General features: G+C 34.1%; 1 protein-coding gene across 1 annotated transcript; it reads right to left on the reverse strand.

Moving 5' to 3' along the window:
* Positions 1-3,927: 3,927 nt before the first annotated feature.
* Positions 3,928-12,709, reverse strand: LOC107859042 (isocitrate lyase; the record flags this gene model as incomplete). Its single annotated transcript, XM_047412976.1, is given in 9 exon segments — positions 3,928-4,022; positions 4,111-4,144; positions 5,727-5,859; positions 9,471-9,538; positions 10,051-10,320; positions 11,701-11,779; positions 11,864-12,191; positions 12,194-12,343; positions 12,346-12,709. Coding segments are annotated over 9 exon segments (1,521 nt in total), but the record flags the coding sequence as incomplete, so codon positions are not given.
* Positions 12,710-25,152: the final 12,443 nt, after the last annotated feature.

Genomic DNA, 25,152 nt, shown 5'->3' on the forward strand with positions numbered 1-25,152 from the left:
TTTCAATTGTGATGAGTAAGATTTCGTCAGAAAAATCGCCAGAATTGAAAAATATTGGTGAAAAATGAGAGCTCCTAATGTTGGCTTCTTGAATAATTTTTTTAATTAAAATAGGAAAATATGAAAAATGGTGAAAATATAAAAATGGTGAAAAATATTAAATATTACATGGATGAGGTGGGATAAGTGTAAAATTAAAAACTTGTGTGCTAGGATTGTATATAAGAAGTGAGGATGTCATCCTAGTATCTAAATACTTAATTTTTCAAGACTTGTGTCTAAAAACTTAAAAAAGCTTTCTAAGTGTCTATTTTAAAGCAAGTGTTTTAGCCTCCCCCCACCCCCCACCCCCACCCCCACACACACAAAGCAAAGGCCTCCATTTTTCATTAGTGCATAGAATATATCATAGATCTAGCATCATTATTATTTTAAGAAAATATATTTCTTCTTGTCTTTTGGCAATTTTATAAAATCATTTAGAAATAAATAGATGCTACTTATATAAATACTCCATATATTTATTTCAATGTATGTGTCACTTTTCATTTAACGATAATTCATTTAAATAATTTTGAATTTAAATACGAGTGAATTAGTACAATATTTTAAAATTTAGGTGTTCAAAAATTTTGCAATAAGTCTTATACACTGAATTTTTTCTCATGTCATGACCATGAAAAAAGAATAGATTCAAAATATTGTTCACGATTAATATAATTCGATTCTCGATAAGTAAAAAGTGTCACATAAATTAGAATAGCCTGATTATCACTTAAATTTTGTAATAAACATGCATACAAAAAAAATTGATTTCAATATCTGTAGTAGAAGACAAATAAAGTCACTTCTAATATTCTTAGATTATTTCTCATAAATAATGGATCAATCCATCAATTACATTCAAAATAGACTTAAAACTATTTCATATGTATAAAATTATTTTAACATCTTGGTAGTAGTACAAAATTGAGTTCATTAAATGTAGAGAATTAATTGATAAAAAATTATCTTAACGGTGATCTTTCTTACAAAAATATTGTTGAAACCTTGTTCAGTTATCAAATATCTTTGATGGTGAAAATTAACATGTAATTGAATGAGAATTGTCAATATATATACTTACATCACCCGTTACAAAACAAAAATAATAAATCAAATAAACATATAAAATTTTATTAAATAATTTCAAAGGTCTCTTCTTAAAGTTGGCTTTAGGCCACAAATTTCATTGAGCCGCCCCTGTCAAGTTTTACTATTTCATGATATAATATGCTTCAGAATTCTATCTCGGATGAGTCACCCAGTAGAAGTGATGCAGATAGTAATATTCTTCTGATCTGTTAGGTGTTATTAGAACTCATTGTGAGTTCTCTTTGATAGCTATGGATCTGAATTTGCAGTGCACATATGCAATTGTTTCTTAAAGATTAAGCTTGATTTACCATGGCTACTACACAACAACAACAACATATCTCGTATATTCCCACAAAGTCGGGCCTAAAGAGATAAAGTGTATGTAGTCTGTACCACTACCTCAGAAACTTCACAACATCTAATTTTTTTGAATACGGATTTCAAGCAGTTGTAAGTGTACAAAGAAAAAGGGTAAGGGGACAAAATAGATAGAAGAATTGGTTTAAGCCTCTTTGATATTTTATTTGTTGATTTTCATGTTGGTGAATATTTTCTTTTTATCGTTGGTTCCAATGTTCATGAGGAAAAAAAGAGCCATCGTCCATGTCTCAAAATTTCTTGTTGAAGTGAAATAGTGAAGCTATCAAGTATTAGTTGATTTGGTAATAATTGTTTAAAATTTGAAACTCAAATAATTAAGATTTGCATCGTGTAAGACCTTCTTTCTATAAGAGATTTATACTTTCACAGGATTTGACTTTGAGATTTCTAATTAAGGGTGAAAGAATTTCAAACATCTCCGGTTAATGGTTGTTGAAGAAGTAGAGAATAAGGTGATGTGACCATGATAGATATAAGTTTGAAAAAATATAGTGGATAGACACCTTTATGATGTCATCTATTTAATTTTTGAAAATCATCCAAATCTAGTACACAAGTCTATAACATTGCACTTTAATTCCTACGTCATCCAACAAATATTAAATTTTTCCCCATTTTCATATTTATAAAATAACAAAGTAAAATTTATCCAAGAAGCCACCAAGAAAAACTCTCATTTTTCACCTACTTTCTTCGATTCCAATGACTTTTCTAATAATCTTTCTTCTCACAACTGAAAATCACCATTGTTGCTCATTGCTTCCATTGTTACTCTCATTTTCTTTCAAATATTTGCATAACTCATTTTTGCACCATTGCTACTAGCTTGAGAAGCATTCAGGATCTACTCAATAACTCGTTAGTAGGTAGATTTCAATAGTTCAGGAGTCCTAAAAATATATTTCTCCATTTCAGAGCTAGAAGAGCATCGATTAAACCCCGATTTCATTCATTCATTCACATTTTCATGTGAATTTCTTACTTGTCATCGATCAGTCGTTGATCTGTTATAGATCGATATCATAATCTAGGATCAATCAATGTGGTCTATAATGACAGTAGCTGAAGTTATTAATAATTAATAATGGAGAGTCCTAATATTTTTTTTCAAAATTATTAAGAGAAAAGTGTTTAAATAAACAATACATCGCATTATATTTGGACGGTAGTAAGTATAAGCCAAAATATTACTCAAGAAAAAATATAGCTCAATGTGCCCAATAATGACATGTAAAAAAAATATTAAACTAATATAAAATTATTCTAAACTTTCAAAAGTATTGAAATAAGTAGATTGATTAACTAAAGTTGACCAAATTAATCATATTAATATATGTATTTAAGGTTAATGATATTTTGGATATGTTTAATATAAATTGAATTTTTTTGATTAATTCAATTTGTTCCTTTGTATTTTCAGGTAAGATGTGCAGTGGAGTTAATGTGGGTACAGATGCACTTCAAACTGCAAAGAACTTGCAGAAGAAATCAAGAAAATGCATGATGATTGCCATAATTTTGCTTCTGATTATCGTGGTCATCATCGTTCTCTCTGTGATCAAACTTGCTGTGAATTCATTTTCTTGATGTTTGTTCATTTTCCTGTGCCACTTTCAATTTTTTTTCCTTTTTTTCTTTCAAGTATGTTCATTTTTCTTGTCAAGTTGTATCTTTTCTGTATCTAATAAGTTGTCAAGAGCATTATATTGAATAATAAGATTTTTAAAGATGATACTTTCCATTACCCTTGGATCTAAATTATAGCTATTTGGTCTACCTAGAAACTTTATATGAACACAATGTCTCTCAACTAACTTAAGACAAGGGAACAGTTTACAAGATATCTAAATCAGAGGTGATTAGCATCCAATCAGGTAAGGTAAGGTCTTTTTTGTATTCACCAATAACCTCTTTTGGACTGGAACCAACTCTGCCCGTCCCTCTAACATTCTCCACTGAAGTAATAGATGACTTAGTTCTCTTGGCACTAGGTTCAAACTTGTGACTTAAAGAGTTAAAGACCTAAGTACCTCAACCTTTACCAATTGAGTTTAGCATGTGGATACCAATGAGGTAAGGGCTTTGGTTTGTATCACTGAATTATTAGCTCACAAATAATTAAATAGAGCTATTAGCTTTAGACAATTCTCTGATGGAAATTGAACTACTAAAAGTTTCTTTAATTGAGTAAGCAGTAAAAGCATCAAGAAATCCATTAAGCAGAAACTGGAGACTCTAGTACAACTTAAAAGTCCAAATACAGATAAAGATACAAATGATAACTACTAGGCAATTTGAAGGCCAAAATAATGCCAAAAATATTGTACTTGAAGTTCACAACTTAAAAATTGAGATAGTTCAAAAGCACCACTCATCTTCATGCTCCAAGAGAATTTTTTGTTTGTTTTTTTACATCCTTGACTTTGCAATCACCATATTTTCATCACCCAAGTTTGCAGTTGCAGTCCTTGTCCATTTTTGCTCAAACTGCTCCTCAGTCACTCCTGCGATTACCATATTTCACATGTTCCTCAGTCACTCTTGCAATTATGTAAAATTTGTGCAAAACTTAAAAGGGCCAAATGATTATACCTTTGCCCATAGCAGCAGTAAAGGGGATGCCTCCCTGGACAGTCCTTGAAACTTTGTCATAGTAATTATTTACTATTCAAAACTCAAGTGATTAGGATTTGCATAATGTAAAACCTTTTTTCTATAAGAGATTAAGACTTTCACATGACTTGACTTTGATATTTCTAATTAAGGGTGAAAGAATTTCAAACATCTCCAATTAATGGTTGTTGAAGAAGTACAGACATGCGAAAGACTGGCATGTAACTCAAGGAAAAGAGATAAAATAGTGCACTTATTAGAAATGGATCAAAACCACATGCACAACATTTATATAAACATATATAGGATGTCGGGATAGGGATAAGGGTCATGAAACATGAAAGTTTAAGATATTTGTTTGAACTATGTAGCTCGTACAGACCTAAATGCACCCATGGTCTATGTGGGTCCGGCTCCCCCTACCAAAAGGACCCCAGTGTGTGTTATCTGCATGTATCAAGGAAATCGTGAAAAGGATAAAGACCAAGGTGATAGCCATCCAAAATATAATGTGCGTTAGACACATACTCATATGGACTCCCAACATCGGCAAACGTGGTTTCCAGTGTTTGTCTCCCTGGAACATGATTATAATCAAGTATTACATTCATCAGCTCACTATCCTCAGCCATAATGAAGTCATACATCCTGGTTTTTCATCACCCATAGAACTGCCCATTAAATCGGGGTGTTTTAGTGATAGATTGACCTTCTTTCAGATTAGGTGGAGCAGCCATGATCAATAAATCACTCTAGGTATGAACCTTTTAGAGTGTCCTTGCTTTGATACCAATTATTGTAACATGGAGGATTGCACCACATTATGAGGGACTAGGTCCCTTAGAGTAGACGAAGGCGATAAAATAGTAAAGCAGTAGGAAGCTAAAACTTTGCTGGAAATTAAAGAACACAAAGACTTAACGTGGAAATCCTTGTTCAAGGGAGGAAAAACCATGGCTTATCCTCACAAGCACTTAGCAATCCACTATAATAAAACTCTTGATTATAGATTCAATGAAAACTTAAATCTAAGCTCCACCAGTTTGCAATAACTCTATTACAAACCTACCCTGACAACTCTGCCAAGAGCTCACGTCAATATTGATTAACTCTAACCAATATCAACTCAAGTAACTCTATGTAAGCACTCTCAATAACACAAGAAAAGCATTACTCTTATAAAATGAGCAATTCAATTACAGACCAAGATTTTACCTAAGAATGCACAATCTCTCAGCACACAAAAGCTTGGGTCTTGAGAAATATTTGAGTTTTTGCCAATTTCTCTCTTGAACAATCAGATTGCAAAAACTAGTAAATTCGCGATCATTCTTTTCTAATTATAGCTAGATAATAATAAGGGTAGAAATACGATTGGGACAGGTGTCCTAATAGGTAAAAGCTCACATGGACAGTTTGTTACACTAACAGACAAAACTGTGCAAGACAGTAACAACTTTACTGAATACATAAAAACCCAGGGACCTGGTCCCATGTTGTAAGCTGATCATCATCAAAACAAGATATATTAATGAGAAAAAAAATGAGTACTTTGCTTTTATATCTTCTTATGACTCCCGTGTAACTTCTTATACCTTTTGATTCCACCAAAGCACCTTCACTGAAGTTATTTCCTTAGCTCTCAACTTCTGAACTTGCCTATCCAATATCTCAACTGGAACTTCCTTATAGGATAGCAAATCATTAACACCTACATCCTCAATGGCACTATTAAAAAGGGGTCACCCACATACTTCTTAAGCATAGACATATGGAAAATAAAATGAATTGAAGCCAAACTTGTTGGTAAATCTAATTCATAAGCGATATTTCTAATTCTTCTCACAATCTAATATAGACCAATGTAATGGGGATTGAGCTTCCCCTTCTTCCCAAATCTCATGACTCCTTTCATAGGAGAAACCCTCCTAAATACTCAATCACTTACTTCAAACTCTAACTCCCTCCTTCTCAAATATGCATAAGACTTTTAGCGACTTTGAACAATCTTAAGTCTTTCTATAATTACCTCACCTTCTCCATGTCTTGATGAACCAAGTCAGGACCAAAAAACCTAGTCTCACCCAACTCAAATCAACCAATAGGAGACCTACACCTTCTACTATATAGAGTCTCGAACGGAGCCATCTGAATGCTGGAATGATAATTGTTTTTATAAGAAAACTCGATAATAAGCAAGTGATCAACCCAAATACCTTTAAAATCAATTACGTAGGCCCTTATCATATCTTCTAAAATCTTAATAGTGTTCTCATCTTGTCCATCCATTTGAGGGTAGAAAACAGTGCTAAGGGTCACTTGAGTGCCCAAACCTTTTTGAAATGAATACCAAAAATAAGCAGAGAACACCTCAGTCTAAAATAATGGACACTGGTGCTCCATACAACTTAAATATCTCCTGAATGAACAACTTGGCATAATATTCTCCTGAGTAGTTATTCTTCACAGGCAAAAAGTGAGCAGATTTAGTCATTCTATCCATAATCACCCAAATAGAATTATACTGATTTTAACACTATGAAAAACCCGTAACGAAATCCATATTAATCATCTCCTACTTCTACGTGGGTAATTTTATCTCCTGCAAAGTACCAGCAAGCTTCATACTCAACCTTGACTTACTGATAAACCATACACTTAGTGACAAAATTTACTGCATCCCTCTTCATATTATTCACCTATAGATTTCCTTTAAGTCATGATGTATATCTGGACTCATGAGCTTCGGTCAATATCCTTTCCTGCAGCCCATCTACATCAAGAACACATAATCTTCCTTGATATCTCAAGATGCCATTTCCCTCAATCTCAAAAGCCATAACCTTTTGGTGACCCACATCATCCTTAATTTGCATGAGTATGGGATCCAAAACTTGCTTCTCCTTTTAGAACCAAGAGACGATATGACCACTTCTTGAACTATTACTCTTTCATCCTTAGAGTCAACAAAATGACAACTCCTAAATTATCCAGCCAGTAAATATCCTTCACCAGTCATATTTTCTCTCCCTCAAGGTAAGACAAACTTCTCATAGATAACTTGTTAAGATCATCAGCAACAACATTAGTTTTATCTAGATGGTAGTACAAACTCATGTTGTAGTCCTTAAGAAATTTGAAACACCGTATATGCCTGAGATTTAATTCCTTCTCCGTGAACAATACTACAAGCTCTTATGGACTGAATAAATATCTACATGTACCCCATATAAGTAAAAGCACCAAATTTTGAAAGAAAAGACCACAACCGCCAACTCTAGATTGTGAGTTACATAATTCCTCTCATGAACCTTAAGTTGTCTAGAAGCATAGGCTACAACCTTACCATGTTGCATCAAAACACAGCCCACTCCCACACGATACGCATCATAGCACATAATAAACCCCAAAGTACCCTTGGGTAGGGTCAAAACTGGAGCATAAGTCAACCTATCATTACAATTCTCAAAACAACCCTCAAAAGCATCAAACCATAAAAACTTTACCTTTTTTTGGTTCAACTTTGTCAGTGGAGCAGCAATCAACAAGAAACTTTCCACAAACTTTCTATAATACCTAACCAAGTCAAAGAAGCACCTAATGTCAGTTGGATTCGTGGGTCTAGGCTACTTCTTAGCTACCTCAACTTTGTGTGGATCCACCTTGATTCCCTCACTTGAAACAACATTCCTGAGAAAAGTCATAGCACTAAGTTAAAACTCACACTTAGAAAATTTTGCATATAATTTCTGAACCTTAAGAGTTTGGAACATGATCCTCCTCATTGTTGAAATAAACCTAATTGTCATCAATAAAGACTATGATAAACAAATGCAGAAACTACCTAAATACCCGAATCATAAGATCCATAAAAAAGCAACTGGGCATTAGCCAACCCAAATAACACAACCAAAAAACTCATAATGACCATACTGAGTTCGAAAAGCAGTCTTGGGAATATCAACCTCACTAATTTTCAACTGGTGATAGCCCGAATAGAGATTAATCTTAGAGAAACATCTAGCACCCTAATGCTGATCGAAAAAGTCATCAATCCTAGGAAGGGTACACTTATTTCTCACTGTAGCCTTATTCAACTACGATAATCTATAGACATCTGAAGACACCCATCCTTCTTACACATGAAAAGCACAAGAGTACCCCACGAGGAGACACTAGGATGGATGAAACCCTTATAAAGAAGATCTTTTAACTACTTCTCAAGTTGTTTTAGTTTAGCCAGGGCCATCCTAACAAGAGGAATAAAAATAGGAAGGGTATCTGGTAAAAGATATTCAATCCTAAAATCTATCTCCCTATCAAGAGGAACTCTAGGAAGATCATCGAGAAAAAAATTGGGAAATTCATTAACCATAAGGACAGATTGTGAAGAAGGGATCTCTGAGTCAGAATTCTTAACCCTAATTAGATGATACAAACACCCTTTGGATATCATTTTCTGAGCTCTAAGATAAGAAATGAACCTCTCTTTTTGTACTAGAGAAATCCCATCCCATTATAATATCAGTTTATTAGGAATATAAAAACTAATTTTTGGATCTTTCAATCCAAGGAAACAGAGCACAAGTGAAGCCAATCCATCCTTAATATTACATCAAAATCCACCATATCAAGTTTTATCAAATCCATCAATGTCTCTATGTAAAGAATGGACAACACACAACCTCTATAGATTCTTCTAGCAACGATAGACTCACCCACCAGAGTATAAACAAAAAAGGATTCAAAAATATCTTTAGGACTAAAACCAAAGTGTATAGACACATAAAAAGTCACATAAGATAGGGTATAACTTAGATCAAGAAAATAATAAACATTATGGAGAAGAGTTGTAACATACCAGTGAGAATGTCTGGGGTTGCCTCAGATTCCTGACGAGTGGCAAGTGCATTTAGGTGATTTCGGCTATTTTCAATACCTGATATGGCACCATTAGGTGTAGGAGCCAAATAAGTGGTAATCATACCTTATTAGTTCTAGTGGAAACTTAAGCTATAGGATAATTTCATTGTATATGACTAGACTGACCATAATTAAAGTAAAAATTCTTTTTCTCCTCACAATATCCATGGTGAAGCTGTCCACAAAAATGACACAGGGGATAAGAGAGGGTTATTTGACCTCCACTAGCCTGAGACTAGGAACCTTGTGCCTTAGGACAACTACTAGCTAAAAAATAACGATCACCTAAAGGCTTAGGATATGGAGCACTAGTTAACGAATACAAATTCCCCAATTCTTCTTCTTAGTCCACTGCCTACTATCTCTCCCATAATTCTGTTGATTTGCATCCTACTTTGCATACCTAAACTTCTTACTCTGCCTCTTTCCTATCTCTACTTGCTTCTTTTTCTCCGCCTCCACCTGTTGCATACAAACCACCTACCTGGATATGTCCATATCATTATTTAGCATAGCATCCTTGATTCTAATATCAAATCACGGGATAAACTATAATTGAACTTTCTTATCTGAGACCTCATATTGGACACCAACTCTGAAGCATAATGGGATAGCTGATGGAATTTTAGTGCATACTTCTTAACACTTATCTTAACCTTTTAAAGTTTACAAACTCTTTGGCCTTATCCATTCTCCACTCCTAAGGAAAGAAGCAATCAAAAAAAGCACCTAAAAACTTATCCCACACTGCTGGCTCAGCCTTATCACCCCTTATTCCTTCTCACTCATCAAATCACTAGTAAGCCACATCCTTTAATTGATAAGGAGCAAACTCCATATCCTTTAGATCAGTAGCTTGCATCACCCTAAAAATCTTATCCATATCATCAATAAACCCTTGAGGATCCTCCTCAACCTTAGACACTGTAAAGGTTAGGGGATTAAAACTCATAAACTTGCCAACCTAAATAACTTTAAATGAACTAAGGACCGAACCAGCATGATCAGATTGAAAAGACTACAACACCATAATCTAGGCAAGCATATGAACGACTGATAAAACTTTGCATTTGAAATATCTCCATGAAGCAACTGAGCATGGTTATCACCAGCTTGGGAAGCTAGAAGATGACTAGTAGGAACCGGTGTAACCTCAGATAGAGCAATATATTTAAGAGTAGGGACCCTAGACCGAGTCTGTACTCCAGGGTTATCATGATTTCCCTCTACATTTTCCCCAGGTGGGACAATGTTCCAGTAAATTTTCTACAACCATCAAATCTTCAGAGAAATAAAATCTAAAATGTGAGTAAGCCAAGGGTTAGAGAAATTTCAAGATAACTAAACTCTATAGCCCTAAGTAGAACACAAGAAATGGAAACATTTATAAATGCCTTGTAACCTAACCTTGAAAGTGTGGCCTGCTACACAGTCGTTAAGAGGACTCTACATGACACATCTTTATGGATACCTAGCAACCCTGAACCGTGCTCTGATACCAAGATTGTCATGATCCAAACCAGGGTCTGATCCTAACGGGTATCTCAAGCCCACCACGGGATGCAGACCACCACTTTTGCCTAATCTTCAGAGCATAGTAAAATAAATAGTGCAAGCCAACCAAGACACTAACAGAAAAAATTCTGAAGAATCTAAGTAAGATAACAATAACATCCTAATCCTATCAATGAAAGCCTCAAAACTTAGAATAGCAAACTAAGTAGGGACATGCCCCTTGCTATGACAAAATAAATCCATTAATCCTAAAATATGACAAGAAACAGAATAAAATGGCAGGGCCTTTCAAAAAATAGAGGCTCATCACTTCACAGCAACTCAACAGATGCCCGAAATATGCTCGTAAGCTATTTTATTTATGCCAAACCAGTCCATATAGCCAAATTGACTCAAGATCCATTTAAAATCAAAACTATGACCACTGAGGCCATCCAAATCAAACTATCCATTTATTTTTTAATACAATGCTATGAGTTTAAAAGAATAGTTAAATTATGTTAGGATCCATGTTTAGAATCATATTTATAAGGCGGGTGGAGGTTAATGTCACTACCAAGCCAAAAATTCATCAATTTTGGTGAAACCCATGTCACCCAATTCAACTATCATTATAATACAGCAATTCAATTCCAAAAACTATTAATTTAAGCATGAATAATACATTTAAAATACGAGAAAGTAATTCAAGTATTAACACCCAAAAATTCTCAACCCAATCTCTAGCCTATCTTTCAAAACACATAAGTATAGAAAAATTTAATGCCACAATGTAAAATACAAGTTAAGAAATTAGAAACAAGCCTGAAATAAAGAAGAAATTAAAGCAAGGTCAAAGTTTGGAGCTTGAATGGTAAATTCCTTGTAAAACTCTTGAACTTTCTTGCTTTGGGGATTAAGAGAGAAAAGGAATGATGTTTTGATCTTGGTAACAGAAGGAAAAGGATCAATTAGCGTTTTAATGTTATTTAAGAGGTTCAAGGACCAATAACCCATCATCACCCCAAGTAAAAAAATAAAAATTGGATGAAAAATGCATACCAGCGTGGCACGCCGTCATCACGGAGATTAGCCTCCATGCCATGCTCATATCGCGGAGCATAAGTGGTATGGCACACTACTATCATGGACCTTTACTGCCTCAGGGTCCCAAAATACCCTCAAACCCCTACCATAAACTCCAAAACTTTTCCAAAAATCTTTTAATATCCTGTAACATAATTCAACTCAATAATTAATATAACGCATGTGGTAGGATCAAAATTAAATTTGTCAAAAGAATTTTGGTTCTTACATCTTCTTATGTATTTTTTCCATATAAGCCAACATTTCCTTCTAGGCAAAATCCTTAGCAAATGTGTCGACGATGAGTGCATCACAAAGGAAACCAAAAAAAGTACTGAACTGCCAACAATAACCCAACTTGGCTATTCTTGGAATAAAATCCATCATTTGGTTATCATTCATTTTTTATGCATCCCAATCTAATGATGGAGATAGATTTTAAGCCAAAATAAGATTCGGCCTCAGAGACTTCTCTTTCTTAGTAATTTTTGTGTGCTCCACCATATTAGGACTTAAAGTTTCCATCCAGACTAGATCAATGTGGTTTGAAAAATTCAACCACAAATAATTGCAGCCTATACTGAACCCTTAAACCTATAGAATCCTTCTCTAGTTCTTGGCTAGTCCCAGTTCTAGAAAAGATTTGGAAGGATAAGTCTTTAAATAATCTTCCTATCTTGGATGTACGAAAGGCATTTTCCATAGCTTGATGATTTATTTGCTTTTTTAACTTCCTCTACTTCTTGTGCTCCTAGAAGTTTATTTTCTTGATTATGTCAACGACATATTGAGAAAATATCTTGAGCTCAGCTAGTGCTACCCAGTTATCCTCAGTGGCTTGAAGTTTAGGCTATGTTTTTCCTGCAATAATAACTTCAAACAAAAGAATGGTCAAATCTTTGTTTGTGAGATTCGAGTTTGAAATACCCAAAATAAATTAGTGATCCTCTGTATCAATATTAGTTTAGATCAATGTAGCTGTAACAACACTAATATGAGACACGAGATCTATCTCGATCCCCATAACATCAAACTGCAAACTTTTAGCCATAAGCCTGTTAATGTGTGCATTGATGGGTTTGAATTTTGGGTTGAGATATTGGAATGGTTATCTCAAGGAATATTTTTCCTTGGTTTTGAGCATGTTATTTATACTTTACGTTATAGTAATATAAACTAATTGAGTGCATTGGTATGGTGGATGGGAGGGGGCATGGATTCCCCCAAATTGATGAATTTTGGTTTGGAATGGACATTAATCTTAACCCACTTAGTGAAATTAGTTTTGGAACGTGGATGCATGTATGATTTAACCCACTTTTGAAACTATTGCATTACATTAATGTCTAAATGGATATAAATGGTTTTGAAAAGGAATTAGTGGTCATGGTTTGTTTTAAATTAGAACCTAGGAGTCAAATTGGTTAATTGGTTTTGGATTGGAATAATTATTCAAGTTTGCAAGCATAATTGGTATGAAAATACCATAATGGTAAATGCCTTAATAAATAACTCTTTGGTTTAATGGATAAGTTTATGTGCAAATATTTTAATTTGGGTTTAAAGGAGGTTGTGTAGCTCTCAAAAAAGGTAGAGGTCCCATGGGTACCAATACTGGAAATTAATTTATCGGTGTGGTGGTCTATATGATCGTGAGCATTTTTCACACAATATATATTTATTTGGAATAGTTGAAGCCTCGGTGTCTTTAGCCCTTCCTCAGATTTCCTTAATTTGTTCGGCTAACAGGCGCTAAGTTTTTTAAGTAGGGGGAGCTTAAACAATATAGCCCATAGGTGCCCTTAGGACAGATAGAGTTATATAGTCCAGTTTAATCATTTTAAAATCTCTACTCATGGTGTGTAGACCCGATCTAGGGTTTCGACTCCTGATTGCACCATTTCTCTTGGGTTTCACTGGTCCCCACTAGTCTTTCTTTGGCTGGCAACACCCATGCTCTGTCAACCCAAGTAGATATCTCTAATGCGCAGTTTCATCAATTTATTTATCTGCTTAATCAATTGGTGGCATCTCAGTCTTGTCAGTCTCATCTTGTTGGTTCTATGGTGGGTTTATCTGAGGTCACCCTGGTTGGAAATTTATAAGGTTAAATACCCCAACCTTTAAAGGCTCTAAGATCAAGGAGGATCCTCAAGGGTTTATTGATGAGGTGGAAAAAAAATTTACGGTAATGCATGCTACAGATTATGAGAGTGTAGAGTCTGGTGCATATCAGTTGATAAATATGGCATATGATTGGTAAGAAGAATGGGAACTACGAAGAGGTGAGGATGCTGAGCCAGTGATATGGGATAAGTTTTTGGGTGCCTTTCTTGATTATTTCTACCCTCAGGAGTTGAGGAAGGCTAAGGCTGAGAGTTTATGAACCTGAAATAATGAAAAATAAGTGTGAATGAGTATACACTAAATTTCCATCAGTTGCCTTGTTATGCTCTGGAGTTAATGTCGAGCATGAGGGTTAGCATGAGAAAGTTTACCTCTGGTTTGTCTCGAGATTTGGTATTTGAGTGTAAGGTTGTGATGCTAAACTGTGATATGGAATCTCTAGGTTGGTGGTGTATATGCAGCAGGTTGAAGATAAAAGGATGAAGTAGGTGTAAATGGTAAAGGGGTAGAAAAAGAAGTTTAAGTATTTAGAACAAGGCTCAAATTAGCAGAATAGTGGGAGAGATGGGGGATAGTAGACAAAGAAGAAGAATAGGAGAAGTTCTAATTTATATTCAACAGCTAGTGCTCTATATCCTAAGTCATTTGGTGACCTTTGTTTATAGGCTAGAAGTGGTCCTAAGGCATAGGGTGCCTAGTCTCAGGCTAGTAAAGCTCAGTCAGCCCCACCATATCCTATTTTTTGCTTTTGTAGATAGCTTCACCATGGTTATTATGGTGAGGAAAGGAATTTGTGTTTCAACTATGGTCAGCTTGGTCATATGCAGAGGAACTATCCATCAGCTAAGGTAACCACTAGGTCTAATAAGGTATTGGTTGCTACTTCTTCGGCTCATGCACCAAAGAATGCTACTTTAAGTACTGACACTAGATGAAATCATCTCTATGATCTTGCCACTCATCAAGAATTTGAGGCATCTTCAAATGTTGTCACTGGTATATTATAGATCTTTTCCCGCAATGTGTACTATTTGCTTCATCCGAGTTCTACCCTTTTCTATGTGACCCCTTATTTGGTTGTTCATTTTGGTTTTGGTCCAAAAAATATTTCTAATCCCTTCTCTGTGTCTATCTTGATGGGTGATTCTTTTGTTGCTAGAAAAGTCTATAGGGGTTTTATGGTGTCCATCTTCCATAGGGAGACTTTAGTGGATTTGGTAGAACTTTATATGGTGGACTTCGATGTCATCTTGGGGATGGATTGTCTTGATTGCTTCTCTAGATTATAGGACCCCAAAAGTTCAGTTTTTATTTCCCTTATGAGCCGATAATTGAATGGTAAGAGATTTCCTTAGTACCTAAAGGGAGGTTTATTTCCTATCTTTGAGCTCAGAGGTTAATTTCTAAAAGGTGTTTGTATTATTTATTTAGGGCCAGTGATTCTAGTTCTGATGGTACCTCTTTACAATCGATCCTAATGGTTAATAAGTTTCCTGAAGTGTTTCTTGATGATTTTCTGGGAATTTCTTTCGATAGAGAGATAAATTTTGGAATTGACCTTCTATCGGATACCTATAGTATTTCCATTCCTCCTTATAGAATGTCTCAGGCAAAACTAAAGGATCTTAAGGAGCAGTTGAAGGATCGACTTAATAAAGGTTTCATTCGCCCTAGTATTTCTCTATGGGGTACTTCTGTGCTTTTCATGTAGAAAAAAATAGGTCTCTTTGGATGTGTATAAATTATTAGCAGCTGAATAAGGTTACAGTGTAAAATAAGTATCCTCTTTCTAGGATTGATAATCTTTTCGACCAGCTTCAGGGTGCTAGGTGTTTTTCTAATATCGACCTCTATTTGGACTATCACCACTTGAAAATTAGGAAGGTTGATATTCCCAAGACTATTTTTCGTACTCGATATGGTTAGTATGTGTTTTTGGTCATGTTATTTGGCTTGAATAATGCATCAGTTTCTTTTATGGATCTCATGAATTGGGTGTTTAGGCAGTTTCTAGATTTGTTTGTTACTTTTTCATTAATGACATCTTAGTTTATTCTAAGAGTGGGGAGGATCATGCCAATCACCTTCAATTGTATTGTAGACTCTTAAGGAATGGAGGTTGTATACTAAATTCTCTAAGCGTGAGTTCTGGTTAAATAATGTGACTTTTCATGGGCATGTTATTTCCAGTGAGGGGACCAAGGTGGATTCACAAAAAGTTGAGGCGGTTAAGAGGTAGCCTAGACCCACGGCTCCAATCTACCTTTGAAGATTTTTGGTCTTAGCTAGGTATTATATGAGTTTTGTAGAGAGTTTCTCTTCTATTGTTGCTCTGTTGATGATGTTAACCCAGAAAAAGGTTAAGTTTATGTCGTTTGATGCTTACGAAGGAAGTTTTGTGAAGATGAAGGTTATGTTAACTTCTTCTCTAATGTTGACCCTGCCCGAGGGTACTAATAGGTTTGTTGTATATTGTGATGTATCCCGTGTAGAACTGGGTTATGTGTTGATATGGCATGGTAAGGTTGTGTCTTATTCTTCAAGACAGTTCAAGGTTTATGAGAGGAATTATCTGACTCGCGATCTAGAGTAGGCAGTTGTGGTATTTGCTTTGAAATTTGGCATCATTATTTGTATAGGGTACATGTGGATTTCTATTCTAATCATAAAAGCTTGCAGTATGTGTTTACTCAAAAAGAGTTGAATCTCAAGCAGAGGCGGTGGCTTAAGCTACTCAAGGATTACAACATGAGTCTCTACTAACATCCAGGTAAAGATAATGTGGTTGTTAATTATCTTAGCAGGCTATCTATGGGAAGCTTATCTTATTTAGATGAGGATTAGAAGGGATTGGTGAAGGATATTCACTGATTAGCTAACTTGAGAGTTCGTCTCCTAGACTTTGAGGATGGATAAGTGTATGTTCAAGAGGTATTTAAGTCATCTCTTTGTACTGAGGTGAAGGAGAAGCAGGTTTTCTATCCTATGCTTGCACAGATTAAGAATGGTATGGGTCAACAGAAAGTTATGGCTTTCGAGATTAGTGGTGATGGCATCATGAGGTATCAAGGCTGATTGTGTGTTCTTAAGATTGATGGGTTGCGTGGAAGGATTTTGACTGAGGCTCATGAGTCTCGTTATACTGGTCATCCAGGTTCGATTAAGATGTATCATGACTTGAAAGAAAACTACTAGTGGAATACATAAAGAGAGATATAGTTGTAATACCCTATACTTTCTAAGTTCAGTCCAGCTTATAGTTCATGTATAAGACGCTTAGAACCTAAAAATTTAGCTAAGTATTGGGGACTTAGTCTTATTTTTTGCCTATCAACTATGATGATTTTTAAATTGACCTTCCCAATATCAAGACATAGATTTTTAAGTTAATTCATGTTCAAGGGTATAAGTAGCATGTCTCAGGAAAGTTTCAAATTTTTTGGATGAGGATTGGATCGTGTTTGGGTTTCTATTCTAGAAGTTCACAGCATCGCGATGGCTATAGCAGTGTCACGGTTAGCGCATCATGGTAAGTCACAAAATCGAGTTTCAGTTGTGAATCTAAATTACAGAATGGTATTTTGGTCTTTTCCCACTGCCCCAAATCATGAAAACACGGGATTAAACAGCTGAAAGGGCATATTTGACCCACATTCCTCAATTTTATTCAACAAGAAACCCTAAACTCTCTTATTGTTCATCAAGCTAAACCTTCTTTCCATCCAAGAAAGATCAAGAATTGGTGTGTTCTAAGCCAAGAACATTTAATCTTGTGATATTCTTTATGATTTAATCCTGAGAGGTATGTTAGATGTTCATCCATGTGCCTTTTTCACCCATGGAGTCCAAAAACCCAATTTTAAGTATAAAGATATGATTTTTACATGTTATCATGAATTTTAACCATAAATTTTGATTTTATATTATGTTTACACATAAATTGCTTATGAAGTTAAACCCTACATGTTTAAATGATGCTTACTCGTTGGTTTGTACCTTAAATTGTGATTTAGTATCGAAATCATGATATTACTACATCTTTAACAACTATTCTTAAGTTTAATCCATGAATTGCAAGTGTTTGATGAAATTCCCAAAGGAATGAGTTTTGAATAACGACTACTTATCATGTCTTTAAGGGTTAAGTACGGTCTTGTTGTTATTGCTATCGAGTCCTGGGGAGTTTGAATACCCAAAATCTAACAGCTTACCTAGTCATTAGTATCTACAGAATGGTTCTAGAGATTTATGAGTATTTTCAGTTTAGTCAGTCATCATAAACAGTTAAACTTAGTTCAGCCCAGTATTCAGTGTCTTTCAGTTGGGAGTATGACTTAGCACCGAGTGAACACATAGATGACGGCTTCCCCGTGAGTTAGGTAGAGTCGTTAGTAGCAGTTTCTATATTCCAGAACTATGTATCTAGCATAGGATATGAGGATTCATCCGCAGTTTAGGCTTGACTACCTCTCAGGGGTCACCCATCAGTTTATGCTTGACACCCTGGTCCTTTGGGACATCAGTTAGTGGATCCACACAACCATTGTTAGTACCCATGGCATGGCATGGACACTCTTCCAATTGGGGTCACAGGTTGGACCCCAATCAGCTTAGAATAGGGCATGTCAGTTAGATGATACCTCTCACAATCTCAGTTTAGTATTCAGTATAATTCAGTTTAGGTTTGCTTGACCATAGCATACAGATATCAGTTATTCAATTATCAGATTTCAATATTTCAATTTTATAGACTATATCAGGATATGTTTTATGCTTGGTCATGCATTCTCAGATTTTACAGTTTTCACACATGCATATTCAGTTATCTCAAGCTATTTCAGTCAGTCTTTACTTTATGCACATAAACCCATGTATTTCAGCCTAACCTCATCTAATGTACCAGTACATTCAAAGTACTGATCGCATACTTATTTCTTGTGCAATGATATCTCATATCATAGGTTCGAATGCACAGGCTCCTAACCGTACTTAGACCTTCTATTGTATCAGCAACAGCAGAAGTGAGTCCTTATTCTTTGAGGATGAGTTATCTCATATTCAGTTATGCCAGTAGTTCATTTATTTAGTCAGTCAGAGTTAGTTGCGGGCTTGTCCCATCAACTCCACAGTCAGACAATTTAGAGGCGTTCAGACTACTACAGACAGATATTCAGTTTTTAGTCATTATTATTAGTTCTTTATCAGTATTGACAGTATGTTTCAGATATTTTAAAACTATGATTCAGTATTAATTTTCAGTTGTCAAAACCTTATGGCATTTTCAGTTAAGTTCTGCATAAATCTTTATTACATTATTCAGTACTTACAGCAGTACCAGCTCATGCGTTATCTTGTGGTCCTTCGGGGCTGTAAGCACCGTGTGGCATCCAGGGTGTACTCTCGGAGCATTACAGCGGCGAATTTTATGGATAAGTGTGTGGTTTGTTAGAAAGTTAAATTTGAGCACTCGAGGCTTGGTGGTATGTCTCAAGAGGTAGAGTTGGTCGGATGGAAGTGGGAGATGATCAACATGGATTTTATTATCGATCTTCCGTGATCTCATAGTAAGTATAATTTTATTTGGGTCATTATGGATAGGATAACTAAGTCTGCTCACTTCTTGCCTATGAGAACTACCTACTCGGGAGAGAATTATGTTGTTATTTATTGAGGAGATAGTTATATTGCATGGAGTACCAGTGTCCATCATTTCAGATTGAGGTATGTAGTTCTCATCCCACTTATGGTGTTTATTTCAGAATGATTTGGGTATACAGGTGAACCTTAGCACCGCATTCCACCCTCAAATATATGGTTAAGTAGAATGGACTATTCATATCCTGGAGGATATGCTAAGGGCCTGTGCTATTGATTTTGGTGGCAGTAGGGTTAACCATTTGCCTCTTATTGAGTTTGCTTATGACAATAGTTATCACTCTAGCATTGGAATGACTCCTTTTGATGCTCTTTATGGTAGGAGGTGTATGTCACTTATAGGGTGGTTTGAGTTTGGTGAGACTAGGTTTTTTGCTCCTGACTTGGTTTATCAGTCCATGGAGAAAGTAAAAGTGATTAGAGAAAGACTTAAGACTGCTCATAGTCGCCAAAAGACCAATGCAAATGTGAGGTAAAGGGAGATAGAGTTTAAAGTGGGTGATTGGGTATTTTTTAAAGTTTATCCTATGAAAGGAGTGATGAGGTTTTGGAAAAAATAGGATGCTTAGTCTCCATTATGTCGGTCTATATCAGATTTTGAGAAGAATTAGGAATGTTGCTTATGAGTTGGATCTACCGTGAGTCTGTCTTCTATTCATCCTTCCAAGTGTCAATATTGAAAAGTGGGTGGGTGACCCTTCTTTGATTGTGCTTGTTGAGAATATGGGTATTATGAATTTCTTGTCTTATGAGAAAGTCCTAGTTGAGATATTGGATAGGAAAGTCCGTAGATTGAGGACTAAGGATGTGGCTTCTGTAAAGGTGCTTTGGAGGAATCAAAAGGTAAAAAAATCTACATGGGAAATTGAGGAAGAAATGAAGGCTAAATACCCATTCTTGTTCCCCGCATTGGATAAAAATATTTGAGGTAGGGGTTCCCTTTTGATCTTATCGCTTTTCGGATTTTGTTCAAGGTTTTGCGGTTGCATTATTTCTTATTATCATGCTAATGGGTTCCCTAACTCATCATTCGGTGACGATGATCCTAAGAAGGGCATAATGTAATACCCCAACTTCTAGACTCTGAGTTTTTCTCTGAGTTATGCTTACTTCAAGGACTAAGACTAAGGTAATGTCACAGTCACTCATTACGAGTCTTAGGGTGGGACTCATAATCCCACCAGTAAGGATGTTCTAAGTTACTATTTTGGTCACGACTAAGACCCCACGAGTCATAAGGTGAGGCTACGAGTCATGGTGACAGACTCTTGACCATAACAGTGTCGCTGCCCTGAGTTACTGCCCGAACTATGAGTCCAAGCAACGACCCATGATGAGTCGTCACCTAATTCATAGCGACTGGCAATAGTTTTTCCATAGACGTTTTCATTATGGGCTTTTCGGTCTTTTCCCTTCCTTTACACTACTCCTATGACTTAAAACACCCTAAGGATTCCTTTTTCATCATTTATCAAATTATACACACTACTCTCTTCTATCTAAATCCCCAAATCAAGAACAAGTTAGGGTTTACAAGGAATTCAACCTTAGGGCTTAGAACTTTGGATTACTCTCAAATTCTTTATTTCAGGATGTATCTCTTCTCTAATTGTATTTTATTCAAAAGCATGTGTTTAATCATTGTTCATGTGAATTTAATTGATGGTTTTGAATTTATGTTAAGGTATTGGAATGATTATCTCATGGAATGTTTTCCCTTGTTTTTGCACTTTTTATTCATGTTTTATCTTATGATTTTTGGAACTAATTGGGTGCATTGGTATGGTGAATGGGATGGGAGTCGTGGATTATTGATGGATTTTGTTTTGAAATTGGCATTAACCTCAACTCAATTTGTGAAATTGGTTTTGGAACATGAATACATGTAAGATTTAACCCACTTTTGAAATTATCGCATTGCATTAATGGCTAAATAGATATAAATAGTTTTGAAAAGGCCTAGGTGGCCATGGTTCTATTTTAAATTGGAATCTGGGAGTCAATTTGGTTAATTGGTTTTAGATGGGCATAATTATACAAGCTTGCAAGCATAATTAGTATCACGATATCATAATGGTAAATGCCTTAATAAATGATTCCTTGGTTTAATGGATGGGTTTATGTGCAAATATTTTAATTTGAGCTTGAAGGGAGTTGTTTAGCTCTCCGTGAATGTGGAGGTCCCGGAGAGACCAATACTGAAAATCATATTTGCCGGCTGGGGGCCTATATGACTGTGTGCTGGATTCACACATTATATATATTGATTTTGAATGGTTGAAGCCTTGGTGGCTTTGTCCCTTCCTTGGATTTCCTCGATTCGTACGGCTAACATGCACTAGGGCCCTTTCAGCAGGGGGAGCTGAACCCATATAGCCCATGGATGCCCTTAAGACTGATAGAGCTACACAGTCCAAGTTAATAATTTTAAATCTCATGTTTATAAACTTATATATATATATATATATATATATATATATATATATATATATATATATATATATATATATATATATATTTATTTATTTATTTATACACATATGTATGTATGTATGTGAACATGTACATGGAGCTTGGTTTTGTTTTGACAAATGGCATTATTTTATCCTCTTTCTTGAGTTATATGTCAGTGCTTATCCCACTGACCGTTCTAGGATGCTGCATTATTTTATGATGTAGGGTTCGAAGACATCTCTATTACCCCTGTGCAGCATTAGGTGGTATGATTGTCTATTGAGTTACTGTGAAGTGGTGAGCTTCCATCCTTCGAAAATCTTCGTCATTTCATTGGGTTTTGTTTCCTAACATTAGGAATTGAAGAGTTCTATTATCATGGTCGGGGGCATGTCCCGACTTGTTTTAGTATTTTTATTTTAGAGGCTTTTATGATTAAGTGTGGGTTGGTTATGTGTTTTGGATTCTTAAAACTTCTCTTTTAGGTTATCTATTATTCTTCTAATTAATTGGTTGTCTTCCGTTGTTAATTATCTTAATTTCTCTTGAGGTATGGCTAAAGGGATGGTCTCGGGTCTACGGTGGGATTGAGATACCCTTCACAACTAGACTCTGGTTCGAATCGTGACAATTATTTTCTTAAATAATAAATAATTGGAAACCTTAATATTTTTTAGAATTATTAAGACAAAAATGTTTAAATAAATAGTTAGCGCATTGTACTTGAATATTGGTAATTATAAGCCAAAATATTAGTCAAGAAGAAATATAACTTGATGTACTCAATGATAGCAAATAAATATAAAAATTATATAAAATTGTACTAGACTTAGCAAAGTGTTGAAATAAGAAAATTAGTGAACTAAACTTGCCCAAATAAAGCGTTCTAATAGATGCATTTAAGAATGATGATATTTTAGATATGTTCAATATAAATATGAAAAGATTGGGCAAGAACATGTTTAATTTGGCTAAACACTATAAATAAGTAATTGAATTTAGTTTTATTCTTATTGAATCCAGCAAATTTAATGTAATCAAAAAATTCCCTAAAATTTCTAATCATAAATTTACTCAAATTCGATGTGGCAAATACTTAAACCAAAATTACAAGATAAGAGACATAATTTAACAAAATATGTAATTTTCCTTGTTTTTTTTTTTTTTTTCTGTTTCTCCTTTCCAGTTATTTTCTTAAATAATTAATAATGGGGAATCCTAATACTTTTTTCAGAAATTAAGATAAAAGCATTTAAATAAACAATACATCGCATTATATTTGAACGCTGGTAAGTATAAGCCAAAATATTAATCCAGAAAAAATATAGCTCATTGTGTTCAATGATGACATGTAAAAAAAAAGTAGCAAAATAATATAAAACTATTCTAGAGTTTGAAAAGTATTGAAATAAGTGGATTGATTAGCTAAACTTAACCACGTTCATCGTATTAATAGATGTATACAAGGTTAATGATATTTTAGATGCGTTTGATATAAATATAATGAATAAAATGGGCAAGAACGTGCTTAATTTGGTTAAACGCTTTAAATAGTACATAACTGGATTTTTCTTAGTCTTATTAAAACTAGCAAATTCAACGCATGATCGAAAAATTTACTTAAATAAATAATCATCAATTTACATCAAAGGCGATGTAACAAATATTTAGATTAAAGTTACAATGTATAGCTACAGTTTCAAAAAATTATGAAATGTATTACATTTAGGTTTTATAGCAATTGCATAACATATATATATATATATATATATATATATATATATATATATATATATACACATACATACATACATACTAACAATGCGACAAAATAAATGTCTCGAGTGTTAATTGATACTCGTATAATGCTATTAATATTCTCCGCTTAAATATTATTATTTTTTTACTGGTACAACTGATATTCACCGCATAGAATAAATGCAATTATCTTTATTAAGTACTTGAGAAATAACTACATTCATAATTATATTCTAAACTATAGTTATTTATGACACTTTCTCAATCAAATACAAAGCACAATGAAATATATTCTTCCACTTCCTTACTTTCAAATTGATAGACTCGTTTTGACTTGACATAGAGTTTTAAGAAAATGAAGTATTGTATGTTATTAATTAAAGTATATTGAATATATCAAAGTATCTTCAATTTTATGAGTTAAACATGATTGGTCATGAAATTTAAGAAAATATATTATCTTATGATCTTAAATTAAATTATGTTTATTGTATCAAAATATTGCATCTTTAATTTTGTGTGTTAAATGTGACTTGACACGGAGTTTGAGAATATAAAAAATTATATGAACTAAAATTAAAATATATTAAATGGATCAAAATATCTTTAATTTTGTGAGTTAAACGTGACTTGACACAAAATTTAAGAAAATTTAAAATCTTACTCTATTTAATTCAAAATAAATGAATTATCGGCCCAATGCATACCTATTCGAGAAAAGAAACTAGGACATAAATTATACTTTACTTTCCATGTTTATCTTTTTAGATATTATCAAACTACTACTGAAATTTCAGCAACATTAAAATAAAGTCAATTAAGTCTCTTAAAACTCATAACCTAGAAAGTATAACGTAAAATTGAAAGAAACTCTCAATATGTCTCTTGAAAAATGAATAATTTAATTATTTTAGATATTACAAAAAAATTTCTATTCTTAAATTAAAATATGTTAATTGTATCAAAATACTACATCTTTAATTTTATGGGTTAAATGTGACTTGACACGAAGTTTGAGAAAAAAATTGTGTTACCTTAATTAAAATATATTAAATGTATCAAAATATATTTAATTTTGTGAGTTAAACACTTGGCACAAAATTTAAGAAAATTTAAAATCTTACACTCTGTAATATAAAATAATTTAATTTTTGGCTCCGTGTAAACCTATTAAAGAAAAGAAATTAGGAAATACATAGCACTTTATTTTCCATGATTATCCTTTTAGATATTATTAAACTACTCCTGAAATTTCAGTAACATCAAAAATAAAGTCAATTAAATCTCTTGAAACTCATAACCTAGAAAGTATAAAGTAATTGAAAGAAATTCTCAATATATCTCTTAAAAAATAAATAATTTACTTATGTTAGATATTACAAAATAGCTCAAAAATTTATTTATTTTGAGCTAAAGAGAGTGTAAGTTTAAATTAAAGAATTAAATTTATTAAACTATCTCTAGTTATTAATATATCTTTAATTTTGTAGGTCAACTATACCACACGAAAAAGATAGGTCAGAC

The sequence above is a fragment of the Capsicum annuum genome, chromosome 1 (assembly GCF_002878395.1).
Source record: "Capsicum annuum cultivar UCD-10X-F1 chromosome 1, UCD10Xv1.1, whole genome shotgun sequence".
Classification (NCBI taxonomy): domain Eukaryota; kingdom Viridiplantae; phylum Streptophyta; class Magnoliopsida; order Solanales; family Solanaceae; genus Capsicum; species Capsicum annuum.